Below are 20,075 nucleotides of genomic sequence, written 5' to 3'. Positions count from 1 at the left end.
GGGAGAGCAGTTAGCAACCCCTATATTTAGGTTGTCTGAAACTTTCCATTTAAAAAGTGATTTTTTTCATTTTATTTTATTTTTGAGAAACTCTCACTCTGCCATTGTTTGTTAGCAGCAGGCCCTTGAAACTCAGCAGCATAAAAACCCTTGGGCTAGAGAAGTGCCCTGTATTTGTCCTATGAAATACCATTCAAGGTGAGCTGAGTTATAAGCTGTTAATTTCCTTTCCTGTTCCATTCCTCTGGAAAATTCTGGCAGTGCTATCAAAATAATAAGTGACGATATATATTCTAAGGAGCCTGCCTTACACCACCACCAAAGCTGTCAGAGCCCCATTGTGATAGGCATTGCACAATGGAGACCCTGACTGGACCCTTTCAAAGCTACTACCATACAAATAAATAATGCTACTATACACTTCCCCATTTACCAATGGGCAAAAATCCAGTCTTTCTCAATAACCAAGTGCATTAGTCAGCCCTCGAGCTTTGTAAAAGAGTTTGTAACCAAAGTATGTGTGAGGAAACCAGTTTTCTCTTAGTTAGAAAACTATTCATTTCTCTGAAAATGTGACACTAGTGAAATACTAGTACACCTACACAGTGAGCGTGCTCATTCTTGGTCTCTCTTCATAGGGTGTTTGAACAGTTTGATCATTATTTTCTGTTCTTTTTGAATTAATGTGGTACTGTAATGACAACCCAGAAGATGGAGTTCCATTCTTCATCCACAGAACATGAATGGCATTGATGCTACCATGGCAGGATTTTCCTGCCAAAGTGCCTTGATCTTGTTCTGAAAGCATTACCTATAGAAAGGAGGGGATCTCTTTGGACTATTCTGTCTTGGTCCTGTTTGTTAGCCAGGAGCCAGCTAATGCTTCCATATGTTGGTAGTTGTCCACTCAGAATTAAACTCAGGCCACCAACTCATTTCTTCTGGAAATTTATATGATCAGTAATTAGTTAGATCTTCACCACATTTCATTCTCACGGTAGTTTTGGTACCTTAAGTGTGACTTTGCCTATTTTCACATGTGTGGGTTTGTTGTTACTTTAACCTCCAGTGTGAATTTCCTAGATATTTTTGTTTTTTTGACAGCTCATTTAACCTTTTGCAGCAAAGGAGTCTGGAGTCTGAATCTTTTTAAAAGACCTGCATAACCATATTCAGAAAGAACCTCACTGGTCTTATTGAAGAGGATGGCTGCGATTCTGTGGTCCACATTATGCAGGAGGTCAGACTAGATGATCATAATGGTCCCTTCTGACCTTAAAGTCTGAGTCTTCAGCAAAATTCTCAGGCTCATGATCCCATTACATTATATTCAGAAAGAGTTTTCTGTATAGTATTTTATGCAGCAATTTAGTAAATATTTTTTCATCTTTGGGGCTAAAAAAATCAAAGGATAAAGACTTTGCAATAGTATTAGCCCTTGTTTATACACAGTCTGAATTTATATGCATTTTATTTTCTTATTAATATTACGTTCATTTAGAAACAGGATTGAATTTGCTCTGGTAAAATCAAATATAATTACATAAAATCTTGATGTTGCTTATGTAATATTATTGACATCTTGACTATTTTGAACCAGTTCTGATATGATGGATGTTAATTCAAATGGAACACATGTTGTCCATCAATATCACTTCCTGTTAAAATGGTGTTATAATTTCTCAGTTGTTTCTCTGAATCATCAAAGTCATTATACTGGGTAGCAAAATTATACAGTTAGTGAAAGCACAACAGGCCCATGTGCTCTGGTAAGCTGATGTCTGAAAATTAAACCCCTATATTCTTGATTTACGCATTTTATATTACATGTCAAAGTCATTTATTAATTTCATGCCTTTATGTACCAGCCTATTACTAAGCGACTGAAAAAATCACACTATATTTCAGCATAGCTATGCACGAAAACCATCCACAGGTAAAACAGGTAACAAGATTTGGTCCAAATTCTCATCCTCTGCCCACCCTCACCTTCCCCCTGTCCCCCCAAAAAATGTCAAGCCAATGAAGTTTGTGCAGTGGCTTGGCAATAGAATCTTCCAGTGTCTGCTGCAGCCTCTCCAGAGCCTCCACTCCGTAGAAGTGGTACATCCTGATAGGTGCTCCCTACCTGGGGATCTTGGCCAATATCATCCATAGACTCAAAATTTCAAACTGGTCATGTGCCCAGTAGAGCCAATCAAAGAACTGTTTTATTCCCTATGAAAAATTTCTAATGAAAATTTTTACTTACTCATTTGTAATTTTTCCCAGGAAATTTCAAATGGGAAAAAAAATCAAATTATTACAAGTTATTATTGGGCTCAATGCAAGAGTAGCCAAGTGAAATTCTATAGGCTTTGTTATACAGGAGATCAGCTAGATGATTCTTGAAAATCTAGGAATTGCAATTTGAACCGAAACTAAACTATTGTATCATATCATTTCCTCTTCCTTGCTTTGTGATTAATATTTGTGTTGATTTTCATAAAGAGACAGACTATGAAAAGAATGAAAAGGTAAATGACTTACAGCTTGTATATTTTTCTGAATATGGCATGCTTTACGAGATCGCCAATAGAATTATGCAATTTTACAGCTCATTAAAGCTGCAAAACAAAACAGTAAAAAACTAGACAATACTACATAGACATGTTATTGTGGGGGTTACAGTAATAAAAAAGGAGAAGATATACATAAATAGGGAGGGGAGGGAAGGAGGGGACCCAATGAAGAGGCAGAGGGAGGGGTGCTAGGTGAAATGGAAATCTGGCATTCTTTGAGCCCTCTCAATGTTTTTTATCCAAATGTGTCTAGAAACAGGTTCCACATTTCTTCAAACTAATACGTATCATTTTATTTCTAAATTTCCCATCGAAAAATGTAGTTGAAAACAACATTCTCCTGTGGTGGGGGTGGGGTTGATGAAACCCCATTTTTCAACAGGGAAATTTTTCACTCAGAAAATTTCAACTAGCTGTATTTTCTGACCTTCTCACAGACTGTTCCCAATCATACTCTTCTGTGCTACCATGGAGGAAACTGCTATGCATCAAATCTTCTGTGGTGCACAGAGGATACAGCGTCCCCCACCCAAAATGCATGGCTAAACCCATTTGACCTATCCCTTATGCAGCAGAACTGTAGGAGTTCCATTTGGGCAGTATATGCCTCTATGTAATGAAGTTGAGCCAATGTGTGATACCACAGTGACATACTATTAACTCTTTAAACCATTAAAAATTTGATAGGCATTATAATTTGGCAATATTAAGAAGTTGACTTAATCCTATAAAACGCTCACCCATTTGCACCCTAGTTCAGCAATATGAAGGAAGTGATGGTATATTTCCACAACAGTATGCAGTGGTTTGTATCCAAGTCCCCAAGAATTGGGTAGAAGGTTCCCACTTTTTTCTAGTTGTATTTGAGTGTTGAAATTTTCTTGTAGATACTCTGACATTTTACACCCAAGAAGGAATTTCTAGGTTGCTTCCCTATTCCTAATTGTTTCTTCTAATGTTTTGAAGTAGATCCTTTCAACTGTGAATGTTAAAGCAGGATTAGAGTTAGTTAAATTTATTCAAAAAGGGCTTCGTTTGCTTTGGCCTTTGGCGTTCCCAACACATTCATTCATCAGCAGGATTATTGGCATAGCAAAATATGGTCCCAGTGTGTATATGTGTGTTCCCTTCCATTGAATAGAGATTTGAGGTCTGTCAATGTATGGCAGCCAGTGTTCTTGACTAAGTTTTGACATTTGATGTGGTCTTAGGGGTTATAGGACTGAAAAGCATCCAAAAAAATGTTGTGTTCAGTGTCTCCAAAAATCTCTATAGTAAAATGCACTCTTATTTTTGGAGGGTATGTATCATTTTTAGGAAGTGAGGGGGTTACCTACACTTCAGCACAAGCACAAGAAGAATTTGATATAACCAATTCAAAATTTCAGCTACTGCTGTATGGCTGGCCTACTGACTAAAGTGAATTTAACTCATCTCAGATAGGGTGACATTATATGCTGTTGTTTCTGACAAAACCATACACTCTTCTACAGCCTTTTAAATAATATAATCACTTTTTAAACTTGAATTGGCTCCCACAACTGAGAGCGTTGCAGTCGTGTACTGTGAACTGAGCCATGAATGAAGAAACTAGCACAACAAATTTCCCGCATGTATCTGCTGCTTCAATTGTGCATATTAAACAAATTGTTATTAAAACTGGTAAGTTGCATTCTCTCTTTGAAAGAATAATACCCTATTGTTAATGCTCACATTTATTAAATAGCATTCTGTTTGAGAGAGTAAATTTGTTTCAAACATCAGAAGAAAGTGAGCCTTCAAAGGAATACGCTCATTGTGGAAAACGAACTGTCTGAAAGGAGTAGAAGGAAATTCTACCGCTATGCAGTATGTAAATAAAATAACTCAAACCTAAATCACTAATAGTCATTAGTAGGGCGCTACCAAATTCACAGTCCATACTGGTCATTTCACAGCTATAGGATCTGAAAATTAGTCAGTTTCACATTTCCAGGTGTTTACATCTGAAATGTCATGGTATTGTAAATGTGGGATTCTTGACCTAAAAGCGGATGGGAGGGAGGATTATGGAATTTCACCCTCACTTCTGGGCCAGCTTTAGAGGCCAGCTTCAGTCGCAGTTGTGGAGGTGGGTGTGATCTCCCCTGTGCTGCTGGGAGCCCCCTAGCTGGGGGCTCCTAGCTGCTAGTCCTGGCCGGGCTGGGGAGGGACAGGACTTGCTCTTCCCCTGCACAGCCACTCTCCAGGGAAGATAAGACCCACCTCTGGATACCTCCCCCTTCTGCAGGAAGCTACGCAGCTGGGCAGCAGCCCCAGAGCTTCCTGCAGCAGGGGGAGGTACTTGGAGGTGGGTCTGATTCCCCCCAGAGGGCAGCCACACAGGGGAAAAGCAAATCCCGTCCCTCTACAGCCCAAAGACTAGCAGCTGGAGTTGGGGGAATGAATGGTAGGAGTCCCTGGCCGGGGCGCCCCCAGGCTTACCCCTGTCCTGCCCCTCCAATAGCTGGATTTCACAGGGGAGTGTTTATTTCACAATCTGCAACACGTTTTTCACAGCCATGAATTTGGCAGGGCCCTAGTTATTCAAGTGAATAGCCTAATGGTCTGATTCTGCTTTCACACACACAAATTGCCACTGACTTCAAGTTTGCTGGACAGAGAGCAGAATTTAGCCTCAAGGCTGTGTGTGTTCCCTTTATTCTCACTAAGCTGGTGGGAAAGGCCACTAGACTCAGAGTTACTGAAATGACTTGAAATGGACAAATTCCATTACTTTTTTGAGTGGGGATGGGGGGTAGAAAATATTATTAGCACCAGACGAAATCTTTCTTCAGCCACTGACCCCAAAATATGAACTCTGACAGGGACAAATTAGGAGTTATAAATGGTGTGATCAGTGAGGCCATGCAAACAGGTAAAAGCAAACACCTGACTCCTGGAGCTTGTCGATCTTACAAGGTTGTCTCAAGAAAAGCATGAATTTAATTTGCGCATGTGGATCAAATTCAGATCTTTAATACCCAGGAGTCAGTGCCTCAGGATCATCAGGTTTGTCAGGCCCCAATCGAGGAAAGCATTTAAGCACATGCTTAACTTCAAGTATCTGAGTAGTCCATTGAAATTATCCACAGACATGCTTAAGTGCTTTGCTTGAAACGTCATTGATGTCAGTGGGACTAACTCACATGCTTGAAATTAAGCATGTGGTAAAGGGCTTTGCTAGAATGGACCCTAAGGCCCTGATCCTGCAAACACTTCTGCGGCTATTCAACATTACTACCATAAGTAGTCCCATCTGCACTGCTCATGTCATAAAGTTAATCCTTTCTTTGTAAACGTTTGCAGGATTTGGGTCTGAATGACGACATAATTAACTGGATTATGAAAAATAATGTAGCATCAGAATTCATAAATAACAAATTCAGAATGTGTTAATATTCAGTTGTAGTTCATGCATTCAATTTATTCCCATAATAGTCATTAATTCAACTGTTCAGTGAGAAATGTGGCAAATACGACAGGAAGCTTTCTGTGGGTGTTCAAAAAGTAGCTTTTTTAACCCCCCTGAGATAATATGAATGTCATATATGAGATAACATCCCCAAATAGACAGGCATAATGGAAGAAAATCTTTTTCTCTCAGGTTCTGTATTCTGACAGATCATATTTTGACTCTGAGTTTGTATGCTCCCAGAATTGTGCAGGACACATAGATAAAGGTAAATGAACACGCTTTCCTGTCATAATGAAAAGACACAAATCTTTGTAATGGAAACAGCTCCAGAAAGTAAAATATTCATGATACGTTAGAGGCAAATAGAGCACAATAAATGCTGCTTACTTTTGTATAGAAAAGGCTAAAGGCCAGCATCATTTTACCAAATCACGAATTTGATTGAATATTAATTTGTACATGACTAATAAGTTATATACTAATCTTAACTACTTTCAATTCATGTAATCTTGGATTACAAATTGTAAACTACAAATATACTTTCACTCAGCTGCTTGCTGAGAAATTAAAATTGAAAGTACTGTACACATTGATTTTAGTCAGAAATCCCTAACAGACCATAAAGATTGTTTCTTCAGCTTGGCTATTCAGGGATGAAGTTATCAATATAAAAATTAAAAAAAAAACCACAACAACATAAGACAAACCTAGTTTATGCATGGTGGGCCAAATTCTGATGTTCTCCTCCTGTCAAAACTCTTCCTGGCTTCATTTACCTCACTAAGAATTGAGGTGAATCTTAAGGATTTGTTACCAGATTTGTAAAGGTACTTAGGCATCTAAATACTTTTTAAAATCTGGCCCTTGGCCTATCTTTAAGTTTTAAGGCTAAAATTTTCCATGGGAGCTGGATGCCTGACTCTCTTAGGCACCTTTGAAAATAGCCTAAATCTGTAACTTTAAGTGAGTAGGAAGATAGTATTACCTGAAAACCATCCTTCCCCTCTAGATGGGACTGATTACTAGTCTTTTTTATCATCCGTTTAGATACTGTACATTTGAGGGGCCCAATGGTTCCCTTTGTATCAACAATTCCATTTATAGATTGTTTAGTCTTTTTTTATTATTTATTTAAACAAAACAGGATTTGTAGTTTGGTCACTAGTCGTTTCTGTGATTTCTTAGACCAGGACAGAATTTGTGGGGTAGTCTTAGGGAAATGGGACTAAAACAAATGGCAGCTACCTATAATGTATAGAAATGAGCTTGGACCAGATGTACTTTAGTTTTAGCTTTTGCAAAACCATTATCATCATGGATTTGCCTTTCCAAAGACCAAGCCAAGATCACTTTTGGTTTTGGAGCCATATCTCACAAGAAACAGTATAAGACTCCTGCAGACAGCCACGATAAGAGAGGGTATTTATTTAAGTTTCTTAAGTTAGAATTATTTTAAATGTATCTATCCATTGCCTTAAGCACAATACCCAACATCTACAAAATCCAGATATATACAATTGGGACCACCACGCACAACTCAGCCATGATGAGATTCTTCCCTCTGATCCACTCCCACCTATTCACAACATCCCCTCGTAAATGTACATATATGTGCACTGGAAGAGCTTGGATAAATAGATGGGCTTTTCAGTGTGCCCTAAAGGTCAATCAAACTTGAGCTTTGATGGACCAGAGTTAATGGGAATTCCAAAGTCAAGTACCCCTCACCAAAAAATCCTCTCTAAACCTGGAGTTTGGCAGCTCAAGCACCTCAAGTGACCTTGGCTAGCACAACACAGGAGAGAGGTGATCTCTAAAACAGACTGGTCCTAAGTGCATTAGAACTTCAAAGTTTACCATCAAAACCTTGGATAGCACCTGAAAGAGAATCAGAAGCTATTCTCAACTGCCCAACACAAGTGGAAATGGCCACTAAGTAAGCAGAGCTGACATATTCTGCACTAGTTGATGATGCGACTCCAAGCAGAGTGTATTATACTCATCCAGCCTTGATTCCAATGTGATTTCTAAGAAGCTCTAAACACATTAATGGGATAAAGGGAGGAGTAGGATCAAACGTGTGTGAATTAATTGCAGCCAGAGAGAAGGTGGAAAAGAGCAAAGTCGAAGAGTGCAGCATAGCAGGGAATGAGACGCAGTCACTCAGCCTGAATCAGAACTAGTTCAGCCTGGAGACTGGCAGATAGCGTGGAAGCTGCTCAAAGGAGAGCAGAGTGCATGGGCTGTTCATCTTCCATTACTGCTCTGCGCATGGCTTCTCACAACAATGACATGGAGACTATTTAAGGGTGCAGAATACACAGGACACGTCCACACACAAAGGGCAACTGGACATTGCCGAACAAGGCACTAGATTTGTGTTCCCAGAGTGTGAGTCCAAGCGTACATGCCATACAGATCCCCGCTGCTGTGACAGCCGGATGAGTCATGAGATAGAGGCTCTGGATATGCATTCATATGAATGGGTTCCATACCATGCAAACACCAAACAGAGCCTTGTGTGAAGGACAACTGAATGTTACCCAGATGGTACTGTGTATGTGTACAGTGGGTGCCCTTGACATCTTGATATTTATTCTTCTCTCAGTTAAATTTATCGCATCGTTTTCAGTGTCACTCACCACTCAAAACAGAAGGGATACATCAAAGAGTGCAGCACACGTACATACCATGGTGCAGGAAAACCAGGATTTTAATTGTGCCAACTGATTGAAAGACAATATGTAAATCGGGTGGAAGCCCTTTGTCAGGGAGAGGGACCCTAGTTCAACTGGTAATCAGTATCAACGTGGAGGAAAGGGACAGATTGATTTTTAAAGTTGAGATGCTCCATTGAATCCATCCTGTTTTCACTTTATAAATCTGACCACTGCTTGCTGTGGCGGTCTAGGTTGAAGATCACCGTTATGATACATGGAGGGCCCTGTCTAGTCACTGCAGGGTACAGTAAAACTCTTCCTGCTGTGAGTGCCCATGCAGAGGCTTCAGTAGGCAGCTCCCTGCTGGCAGAAGGTCAGGAAGAAAGTCCTTTCTTGCATCTTTAGCTCTCTTTCTCCTCAGACCCTCCAACTTTTCTGTGGATCAGGGTATTGTCTGGAGAGAGCTGGACAATGGAATTCCTCCTGCTGCTGTGTCTAACTTCTTGTGTGTCTTGCTGGGGCTGCAGTGTACAGCTTCCTCCACAGAAAACTTTTTCCCTTCCTTCCTCCTCTGTCACTCTGCACCTTCTATCTCTCCCCCAAATTTTCTCCCCCTTCCAAGGGGTTTAAAGAGTGCTGTCCTAGGCAACATACTCTGCTCCTGCTTCTATCCCAGCCCCGTAGCTGCTGCCACTGCACAATCTACTGCTTCCTGCAAAAGTGACAGTAGCCTCTAATGGGTCCAAAAGCTTGCTAGATTTTCTCATGAGATTTGGGCCATCTTGTCTGGAGCTGGATTTTTCTTCCCCAGCCACAAAGATTTGGATCCATGGCCAGTCAGCTTTGGATGTAGGGCTTCAGAACCTAAAGCTCAGTAATCTCTGGGTGCTTGCATCAGAGGATTTAGCTAGTTAGTAATAGTGACTCTGGCATGTAAAATTGAATGCACTCATCAAGAGATGAAAGTTGCCCTATATATTGAGAGCTTCTTCAAGATTACAGGGGAATGCTGACTTTGATCACCGACTCCTATTTTTGTAATTTTTCTGACATGGTGATGGGGTTCTTTCTGTGGACACTTACTTCTAGGGTGACCAGACAGCAAATGTGAAAAGTCGGGACAGGGGGTGGAGGGTAATAGGAGCCTATATAAGAAAAAGACCCAAAAATCGGGACTGTCCCTATAAAATCAGGACATCTGGTGAGCCTACTTACTTCCTAATAGCACAATTTATCACTGCGACAAAGGTTAGAATAGAAGAAAACTTGAGCTGAAATGAAAGAATAGAATTTTTATTATGTTAACAACTGAATGTAACATTACATCAGAGTTTGTATGGTGTAGCAAATTGCAATCTGTAGTGAAATTGCTTTAAAAATGTATCCATATATATTTTTCTAGAAGTGTGATAAAGTCTTTCAGTGGTACTTTGAAATGCATTTGTAGCAAAACTGCTCGATGATATACTTTATATTATGCTGTAAGGACCACATAGTCGGATGATGGTTATTTTTCTTCGTGTTTGCAATGAGGTCAGTGTCTTTTGCTAGTAAGTATTTTGATGCCTGAAAGAGAAGAACTTATCTGTATGGTGAACATGGCTTGTGGTTAATGAAAAAAAGCATATTATTAACTTACTGCTGTATGCTAATGATAATAGCACCATAACAATGTGTTTTTAATAGATTTAATATAATGCATGAAAATACTGGTCAGGCTTGGACATACACAGTGTTATGGTGATGTGGGCTCTTCAAGGATAGTGGGGGATTATGAGGGGCATTCTAGAGAGCCTTCTCCAAACAAACATTTTTAATGATGAAAGAATACTTGAGTTGTTGCTGATTCATTTGTTGTGTTGTAGTGAATAGAGTGGAGTCGCATGCTGGATTTTCATAACATGAATCCAAAGTTTCACACCTGATTTTGCATCCACACTAGTAAGCCGACTTTTGAATGCACCTTTACAGTATACACACACATTAATCACGCATTTGCACTCCCACATGACTGAAAAGCCATCTGTCTAGCCGCATGCACAAGAAATGCCATTTGGGGGGGGATTCCCACATGTGGGAGGTAGCATGCAAAGATAGGTAGAGAACTGGGTCTCTGGTTTCTAAAAATCAGACCCTGAAAGCTGAAAGTGAATTAGAAAAAAATCAATTATTATTAAGAGCTAAATTCAAGCTACACACCAAGATGGAGTCCTGGCCTCTGTTTTACAAAGAATACCATTCCAAAAGAATACTGAGTGACATCATTTACAACCAATCAAATACAAGACAGAACCATTATGCTACTCTGATTGGCAGAACATGCCCTGAGGCCAGGACCCTGACTTTCAGCACTGCTGAAAAATGGTATTTCTTTTTTGGGTGCCACATAATCTACACTACTTACTGGTAATGTAAATTATTATAATACTCAAGATATTTCATTATAATAGGAAAGTAAAAGCTATTGGTCTACATTTTTAGCAATTAATTGCATTTATTGGGTGTTCATTTTATCTTTTTGAGACAGATGTTAAAATCCAAAGATTTCGTACACATTTTTAAAATGCTGTAACTGAGACTCCTATGGTTTTGGGAAAGGTGCTTGTATAGAAAGTTTATAAAATTATATAAAGGAAAGGAAGGATGACAGTGGTACAATCTCTCTAGATTGTTCTAAATTCTTTAGGAATGTTCTTGATCCAAAAATAACATACATTGCAAAGCTGATGTGAAGGGAACAAAGAAGGGAAGATGGAAGCTGATGTCACTACATGTGCAGAGCAAAAATTGGTTGAGTGATCTTAATTTCATGGTCATACTTTCAAATCTTTAATGTAAACTGCAAACATTTCTTTAGGGATTTTTGCCTATAAGTTGTTGTTAAACACTCTCATCCTGAACTCCATCTTAACAGTTGTATTTAAGAAGTTTCTCATAGTTTAACATTTTCTGGAAAGTTAAAACACTTAAAATCAACACTGCCACGGACTGACTTAATATATGACTTTGTGTAAGTCATTTAACTTCTCTGGGGCAGATTTTGGAAACATGTCCTCCATTTCATGAACACAAAGTTTGCAGGCAGAATTTGTCATTTAGATGTGCATTTACCTGATTTGCAAGTGCAATCAGGTACATAGACGCCTAAAAAACTGTCGGTTACACATAAGCAATTTCTTGTTGGCACAAACATAGGGACCCATATAAGCCAGGGCTGAAAATCAAGTCTTCTGTGTCACCATTTCTCCAAGTACAAGATGGAGATGATGATAACTGTATTTTCTTGCCACATAGGAATGTTGCAAAGGATTAGCTATGTTACATTTGTAAATAAGGTTTTTTGAAGTTATAAAGTCATTAATTTAACAGTATAGTATATTAATTATAGACTGAAAGAGAGCTATGTAGGCATTGTAGAGTGTATGCTTTAATTTTCCATATTATGAGGGTATAGCTAGGAGCTACATTTAATTTTCAGGGTTTTTTAAATGAATACAGTAAATAAACAAGATTTGATTGACTAAGAGAAGTTCTTGTGCTCTTGTTTTTCACACTGATACCCCAAGACTGGTATTTTTTGTTTTGCAGCCTTTGGCAAAAGAAAGGAAATCTGGCCCCGAAACATTGGATTGGACCAGCCAGTTTAGTCAAGTGCAAGCCATGTCCAGTGATGCATGCCAGCCCTGTCTGTGGCTCTGATGGACATACTTACACTTCCAAGGTAAATTCACTTTACAGTCAGAAATTCTGTCTACAAGGGCTGCCCAGGTTGTAATGTGGAGAGGTTCTAGTTGTAGCAAACAAATTGTATTAAAACAGTTTGTAGAAACCAGTGCTAAGGCTGCATATTTCTGTATATTAAAAAAAATGCTGATGATTTATTTTATAATTATTTGTGGAAACACCAATGTGTAATTGAAAATACCCATTTCTGGAACCTCAGAGTCTATATTACCTTATATTTGCTCTTTCCCCTGCTGCTCTGGATTCTTTCATTCATTGCATGGTTAGATAACGAAACCCTTGGTATAGTTCTCACTGCCAGCTTTGTCCTCAGAACAGCAATGTCATTCTGAGATGGATTTCCTGTTGCGGGGATAACATATTACAGTTCACTTAAGTCATAGTTTTAACATTCCTCTGTTCCATAAATAGCATACATTACAGCTGAGAAAAATCGTATTCCCAGAACCCAGCAGGTGTAAATTGGCCCAGTGTTATATTGACAATATGATTGCCTTGAGGCTTGATTCAATAAAGGAAACCAGCTCCGCAACCATGTTTAATTCAGCAGTCCAAATTGCATGCTGTTGGTATTAAGCCTTCCGTGTTTGTACAATGCAGCGCTCTATATTTATATATCATGCTCCTCACATGGGGAATTATGTCTCGGGAATGCCTCTAACGTCTTTAGGGATAGATTCTTCTCTGCTAACAGCCAAAATAAGGCTTGACAGCCAGTAAAACTACCTTTAAAAGTTTCAAGATGGCCTGAAAGATGTAGGAAAATAAAATGATCAATAGCAGAAAATTCTGGAACGTATCAGAGGAGAGCAAGGCATGGTAGTTTGGGCCAGTAATACTAATTCTTGTGCTCTTGCTGCCTCTGCAGGTAAAATACTCCATCCTTAAATACAGATAGATACAGACATTAGCACTTGGCTGTGGCTCATCCATTTAAACTCCTGTTTTACTTGAGCAAAAAGATCCCTGTAGCCAACAGAAAAAAATAGCAGAAACTTTCCTTTCTGTCTTGACCCGCATCCATGTACTAGTAAAGAATGAATGCTATGAACTGTCTACTGAACATGTCACGTTTAATGATGGTCTAATATCTATTATCCTCCTTAAGTTTGTGCATCATGAACGACAACCAATACAGTATTTTCTCATCATCGTTTGGCCTCGGGCAAACCTTGAGCTGGTTTTGAAATTGCAGTCAGATGACCAAAATACATTTCTACTGCTTCCTGCCCTGTCCCAGTTATGACTCTTTGTCCCCAGATGACCATACATGATTCCCTGATTTCTCCTTTCCCCTCCACCCCAGCTCCCTGCCTCCCAAAACAAGTTTTCGTGTTACTTTGATGTTTATCTTTCCCTCTTCCTCTCCTCTTAGCCCTTTGGAACATGATCAGATAGAACAAATTGGTAAATCCCTAGTAAGTGGTTTTCATTGTATATTTAGTCATATTATTTCACTGGCTCAGCATAACTGCATCACTCAGCCTAAGGACTGGATCTCTTAGCTGACCCCCTCTGATTATTTTTCTGTTGTTAACGCCAAATATTTTTTTATCCAAAACCACTGATGTTATAAATTCATCAAAGTTTTGTGACTAAACTGTGAGCTTAAGGGTTGTAATGAAGATATTAAATGACTCCAATTGTTGAATGTTCTTCTCTGGAAGACATACCTCTCGCTAGTCTCCTTCTGTTATGAGTGATATGCATCGGACTTGTGAATAAGCAACCTTGGCTCATCTTTATCTATTATCTGTTTATATATAAATTGCTCAAGTCCCTGGAGTTGTAAGATATGCAGCTACATTTTTGTCAGGCTTTTCAAATGCACCAACTACTGTGCAGTGTAGCATGAATCACTGCTTAAAAGTTTTCCAATTATTGTCAATATTACCTACCATTTGCTGGGGAACAGTAGGTTTTGATTGCTTTCATTGTAGTGTAGCATAGAAGTCTTATCTTTTTCTCTTGTTGCACATTTGTAGTTGCTTTTCTTTAGATCTCCTTTGGATTGAAGCCTCTCCTGGCACCATGTAATGATCAGTAATCCCTGAACAGCCATGTCAGCCCCAGCAGCCAAATGCTTGACCTTTATTAAACAAGTAACAGATCCGTTGTAGTAGTAATTTTCTGCAATAGCTCTTTGCAGTATGTTGTAACATTATATAGCAGTAATACCTCTTGCAATACCGTGCATACCATTACAATAGCCAGTAGAGCACTGTGGTTTCCTACCTTCACTAAAAGTGTCCCCATAAAAGCTCTGCTCAGTTGCCTTTTTAGCAAGAGCTACCTTTTGGCAGGTTTATTTTAGATCTGGTTGAAAATAGGAATTTCCATCCTGTAAAATGGTGAAATGTTTCTTGGTACAGAAAGAGATGAAAAAAATTGATTCGGAAATGTTGAAATAGTTCAACATTAATCTTTGTGCCCCATATCTGCTACCATGCCTCATGAGAGATGTAGTTCTGATGCCTCATGTCCTCATTGTTCTCTATGTGCTGAGTTCCCTGGCCAGACTACATTGCCCATGACGTACCTCGGTAATTCACTCAGAGTAGAGACCCTGGCACATCATGGGAGATATAGTCCAGAGAGGACTTGTATGCCCCATGTCAGTTTCCGCAAGGCACAGCTGCAGCTCAAACAAAAACAGATCAACATTGAACCAAACCAAACAAAATGTTTCCATTTGACCCAAAAGGAAATGTTTTATATAGATTTTCCCAAAAGAAAATCAAAAAATTCTGCAAAATCATAATTTTCCCATAGAAAATTTGTTTTGCTGAAACTACATTTTCTGTTTAAAAAAATCCATAGAAAATACCCAACCAGCTCTACTGTTAAGGAAGAGATCGAAGATCATTTTCCCAGAGCCCCCAAAAAGAATTCTTCCAGTCAAGGCTGTCTTTCTAAAAATATAGCTCAAACAGGAATTATGAGTTTGATGCAGGAATTAGTGGGTGATGTTCTCTGATCTGTGGAATGCAGAAGTTCAAACTAGATTATCATAGTGGTCTCTGCTGACTTTAAAATTTAAAGATAGACTGGGAGCCATTGCAATTCTAGAGAAAACCCCTGGGTGATCCCTCCTTTCATATTGTAGTCACAGAACCTCTCTCTACAGCACAATGGATCTTGGAATTATGGCTCGATTTTCAAAAGCACTGATCACGGTCAACTCTCTCATTACCTTTAATAGAATGTGTGGGTGCTCAGTACCTCTGAAAATCAGGCCATTAATTAAGAGCAATGCCTGCTGTCAGCCACTAGAACCATCAGTGAGTTAGATGGATGTTTTCGTTAGTGTTCCCACAGCTTAGTTTGAAGGGTCTGAATTGCAGAATCCTGTTTCACAGAGTAGGCTCTGTCTTAGGGTTTTATACTGTAGCCCATCACTGTAGTATCTGAGCATCTTCCATGTAAAATCAGTAGCACTAGTGAAGTCCTTAATGGACTTCATGGAGTCTCTGGCACATTTCCCTTTACAGTGTCTGAACTCTCTGTTTGGAGTAGGGTGTTTGGTTTTGATTTTTTTAAAAAACATTAGTGTACTTTTGGTTTTTTTTTCTTTGTTTTGTTTCAGGGTTGGGGTTTTTTTATTGGGTGGGAAAGAGATTGTGAGGACCATTTTTATGGTAGAAAGGCCTTTTCAAAGAGGAAAGTTTTGCAGCATTTCCTAAAGACTTGCCTAATCTCCCCTGGAAGTTTGTTGAATAGCTGGAATGCATTCCCATTAGTTTTCCCAGGTTCCTTTATATTTTTTCTTTTTTGATACCTAGCAGAGAAATTTGTATATATTTTTTCTGGCTTTCTAAAGTATCCAGTTCTTAGGGTACATATTTTAAAGCGCATACATTAAATAAGCATGAGTGAAGTCATTTCAATTTTTAATTCCTCTTAGTTACCCATAGTTTGGAGATTATCCTGTACTCAGTCCACAGAGATTGAGTGGTTTCATTTTGAAATAAATTGGCTATTGACCTCTTTACCTCCCACTTCCTCTGTGTCGCAACTCTGGCAAGTTAAAAGGTTTTAGTGATACACCACTACCTCAATATAATGCCACCCAATATAACACGAATTTGGATATAATGCAGTAAAGCAGTGCTTGGGGGGGGGGAGGGCTTCGCTGCACACTCCAGTGGATCAAAGCGAGTTCGATATAACACGGTTTCACCTATAACGTGGTAAGATTTTTTGGCTCCCAAGGACAGCGTTATATCGAGGTAGAGGTGTACTCCATTGGGAGCCTCGCGATGGCATCTGCTTCCTAAAATAGTCACAGTTGCCACATAAATTCTGCTGTTGAGGCTAGAATGCAGGAGCTAATTCATGGCATTGTCTTTCTGATGGCATGACTTCTGTGGCAAAAAGCCATTCAAATATCAGACTTTTTAGGCCCTTGATATCTTGAGGCTAGCAACTGCAAAACATCACTGAAGAGAGAAGAATTTCACAGCACAGGAAGACAAGTGTTTTCTGTGAGTAGCAGTTGACAGGATTTAGCATCTGCCATCAAACAGAAGCTTCTGTAGAATCATATAGCGCCACTCAAATCAGCTCCCACGTTTGCTTTCTTAAATAGCTGTTGCATATTAGCAAATTGTACATTAGGGCTCAACTCTAAGGAAAAAATTAAAGTTGACAAGTCTAATGCATAGACATTTTACTGTAATGCACTTGTCGCATGTCAGAATCAGGTGCTTTTATAGGTTTGGCCTTTATTTCAGCTCTTTGCCATTACAGATTATTTTATTTTCAGCATAATCTTAATCATTTCAAATGACTGCTACAAAACTAAAGGTCAAGCTTAAATGTTCTAACAAATAAAATGTTTATTGTAAGTAACTATCAGGGTTTTTTTACATCTCTGATGAATTAAGAAGACGGTTGGAGCTACTTTCCTAGAACTCCCCAGGGGGCTTCAGGGCAATGTTTTCTCTCCTTTCTCTGATAACCCTTCTGACCATGTAGTTTCTAAAACCACAGTGCTCTTCTTTGGTTCTTTCCTTTCCAGTGCAGTATTATTGGTGAATATTACTACAGGTAGTGTGGATAATGTAGTGTGGGCCATGCAAATAAATACCCCTTCATGTAAGCTGGACATGTAGCATTTTGCTTTGTATTTGTGCATGTGCATGCATCTCATGGGCACACATGCGGTCCTCCCCTTCACAAACTAGTTTGCAGAAGTACAATGTCCTGTAGGAGGAGATATGGCAAATGAGAAAGTTGCTTTCAAGTTCATATCTAAAAGACAAAGGCCAACAACTACTTTGGGGACAAAGTCATTTAAAATGAATATGTAAATCGATCATCTATTCTGATAACCATGCACAAAAGCAATTTAGAGAAGTTATATAGTTTGTAGTTGACCTATATTTGTCAGTGTTGGAATCTATCCTGGTTGAGTTTGTAAGTCTTCCCCTTCAGAATACAGTGGATTCTCTGGGACAGGACACAATTTTTGTGCGTAGGGCTATTTATCTATCCACTGTGTCTTGAGACAGCTCCATCAAAGCACTTCACCACGGAATGAGGCTATCAGCAAAGACTCTGGGGACATGGGGACATGATAGCAGTTTTCAGGTATCTAAAAGGGTGTCATCAGGAGGAGGGAGAAAACTTCACCTTAGCCTCCAATGATAGAACAAGAAGCAATGGGCTTAAACTGCAGCAAGGGAGATTTAGGTTGGACATTAGGAAAAAGTTCCTAACTGTCAGGGTAGTTTGACACTGGAATAGATTGCCTAGGGAAGTTGCGGAATCTCCATCTCTGGAGATATTTAAGAGTAGGTTAGATAAATGTCTATTAGGGATGGTCTAGACAGTATTTGGTCCTGCCATGAGGGCAGGGGACTGGACTCGATGACCTCTCGAGGTCCCTTCCAGTCCTAGAGTCTATGAGTCTGTTCAGTGATGTTTGCATGGGGGCTTGTAGGTACCTTGACTCTGAACTGGGGACTGTTGGGGTAGGAGGAGGGTAATGAATTAAAAGGAAATGATGTTCAAGAAAAGCTGCAGCATCCCCTCCCATATTTGCATGAGGAGTAGGAGTGATGTCACCAATTTGCTCTTCCCCAGTTAGAGCATGCCTGCTCAGAAAATAATATCCTGACATTAAATTTCCATCCAACAATTGCTCAGGCATGAACCTCCTTTTATGGAGACTTTCCTTGAGTTTCTGCACAGCTATGCTGGCATACCTTCAAGGTTTGGGATGTCTCAGGCAGAAATAGGACAACAGTATTTGGTTTGATGGATAGTGACCTTGGACTTAAGTATTTCAGAGAGCTCATGGCGGGGTAGGGTTGGTGGAGTTGTCCTTACTTTGTAAAAGTGTCAAGGAGCTTTTGGGCACTGACTTCCAATACATTCACTTAAAAATGTAGGGGGGGGAGTTAATGTATGCTATTATTAACCGTTGTTAGTCATTCTTGAAAGGGTAATAAAATCTTCCATTCATGCAAACTGGATGACAAAATAATCGAAAGCATTATCACCATATTGTCTTGTATTACATGATAATACTTAGAACTTTGCTAGCCATTTACACTCTTCAAAGTGCTGTACCAATAGCTACTACTTCATGTAGGAATCAAACTAAATAACCCCCATTGGAAAGAAAATATTTTGCTTAAGTTAATGACAGTGCTGGTGATTCGTGGAATTGACTGTACATATCCACATTGAGGGATAGTTGTAAAGAGCTGATCCAAGGAAACATAATAAGTTTTGTTGGGCCTACAAATCCAGGGGCTAGGCTACATATTCTTGAGCACGATCTTCTGGCACTTTATATGTGAAGTATTTACATATATATCAACATCTCTGATTACATGATTGGCTAATGTTAACTGAAACTGAGGCTACTATGGACAATGAGAGTAAAAGGGAATTCCTGGTTCACTGGAGAGCCAGAAGTCTCCATGAAAAGAGTGGAAAGATCACTAAGGCTGGATCAACACCAACGGGGGCAGACTTTCTCAAGAGCTCGGCACGTGGGTTGTTTAGAAAATCTGTCCCTGGTTGAGGCAGTTGAGCCTTTGCAAATATTTTCCTTAGCTCTTTTGAACATTTGCCCCTAAGGTTGGCAGCTCATACTGCGTCTACCCACGACCACTGCTGAGGTCCAGGAAGGTGGACATAGTTCTGTTCAGAAAATGAACTTGGAAGTGTTGTTTCCACTGCATCTTGTAATAATTTGGTGGGCCCAGATGCCTCAGTGTTTGGGCTGCCACATATAATGCCCTCCCCTCTTATGGCCTCTTTTGTGTTTACATTCTGCACAGTCTCAGGCTATACATGCTGAAGTGTCTTAGGTCACACCCTGTGATGTGTTAGGTGCCAGAAGGTTAAATTCAAACACAAGAGGCAGCAGGGCCCAGTACCTACCTCCACCTGAATCCCCACACACATGCTTGCAGTGCTAGAGCTCGGAATCTTATCATAATATCAGCTTCCCCCTATCCTTTCAACTCATTGTGAAAAAGAAACCCATAGACCAGAAAGAACATTCAGTAAAGACAGAATGCAGCTATTGCTTGGGGTTGCAGAGGCGTTATAATATGCAATATTTCTCCCTCACGATAAAGTTTTCTTTTATAAAAAGAAGCTGCTGTTTTCTACATACAGACTTCTCCAAGGTCCATTTTATACTCTGACAATTCT

The 20,075-nt window shown here is 39.5% G+C and overlaps 1 protein-coding gene across 2 annotated transcripts in view; it reads left to right on the top strand.

The window, feature by feature from the left end:
• The window catches only part of SPOCK1 (SPARC (osteonectin), cwcv and kazal like domains proteoglycan 1), a 476,662-nt gene that overhangs the window by 315,504 nt on the left and 141,083 nt on the right, over nucleotides 1-20,075 (top strand). For both annotated transcript variants that reach the window (XM_030573318.1, XM_030573317.1), the window contains one exon: nucleotides 12,246-12,378. In XM_030573318.1, the coding sequence (XP_030429178.1) occupies nucleotides 12,246-12,378 (133 nt within the window). The remainder of the gene's footprint in view (nucleotides 1-12,245; nucleotides 12,379-20,075) is intronic.

The sequence above is a fragment of the Gopherus evgoodei genome, chromosome 8 (assembly GCF_007399415.2).
Source record: "Gopherus evgoodei ecotype Sinaloan lineage chromosome 8, rGopEvg1_v1.p, whole genome shotgun sequence".
In the NCBI taxonomy this organism is placed as follows: Eukaryota; Metazoa; Chordata; order Testudines; family Testudinidae; genus Gopherus; species Gopherus evgoodei.
The sequence above is the reverse complement of the archived record's forward strand: the minus strand, read 5'-3'. Positions and strand labels throughout refer to the sequence as shown.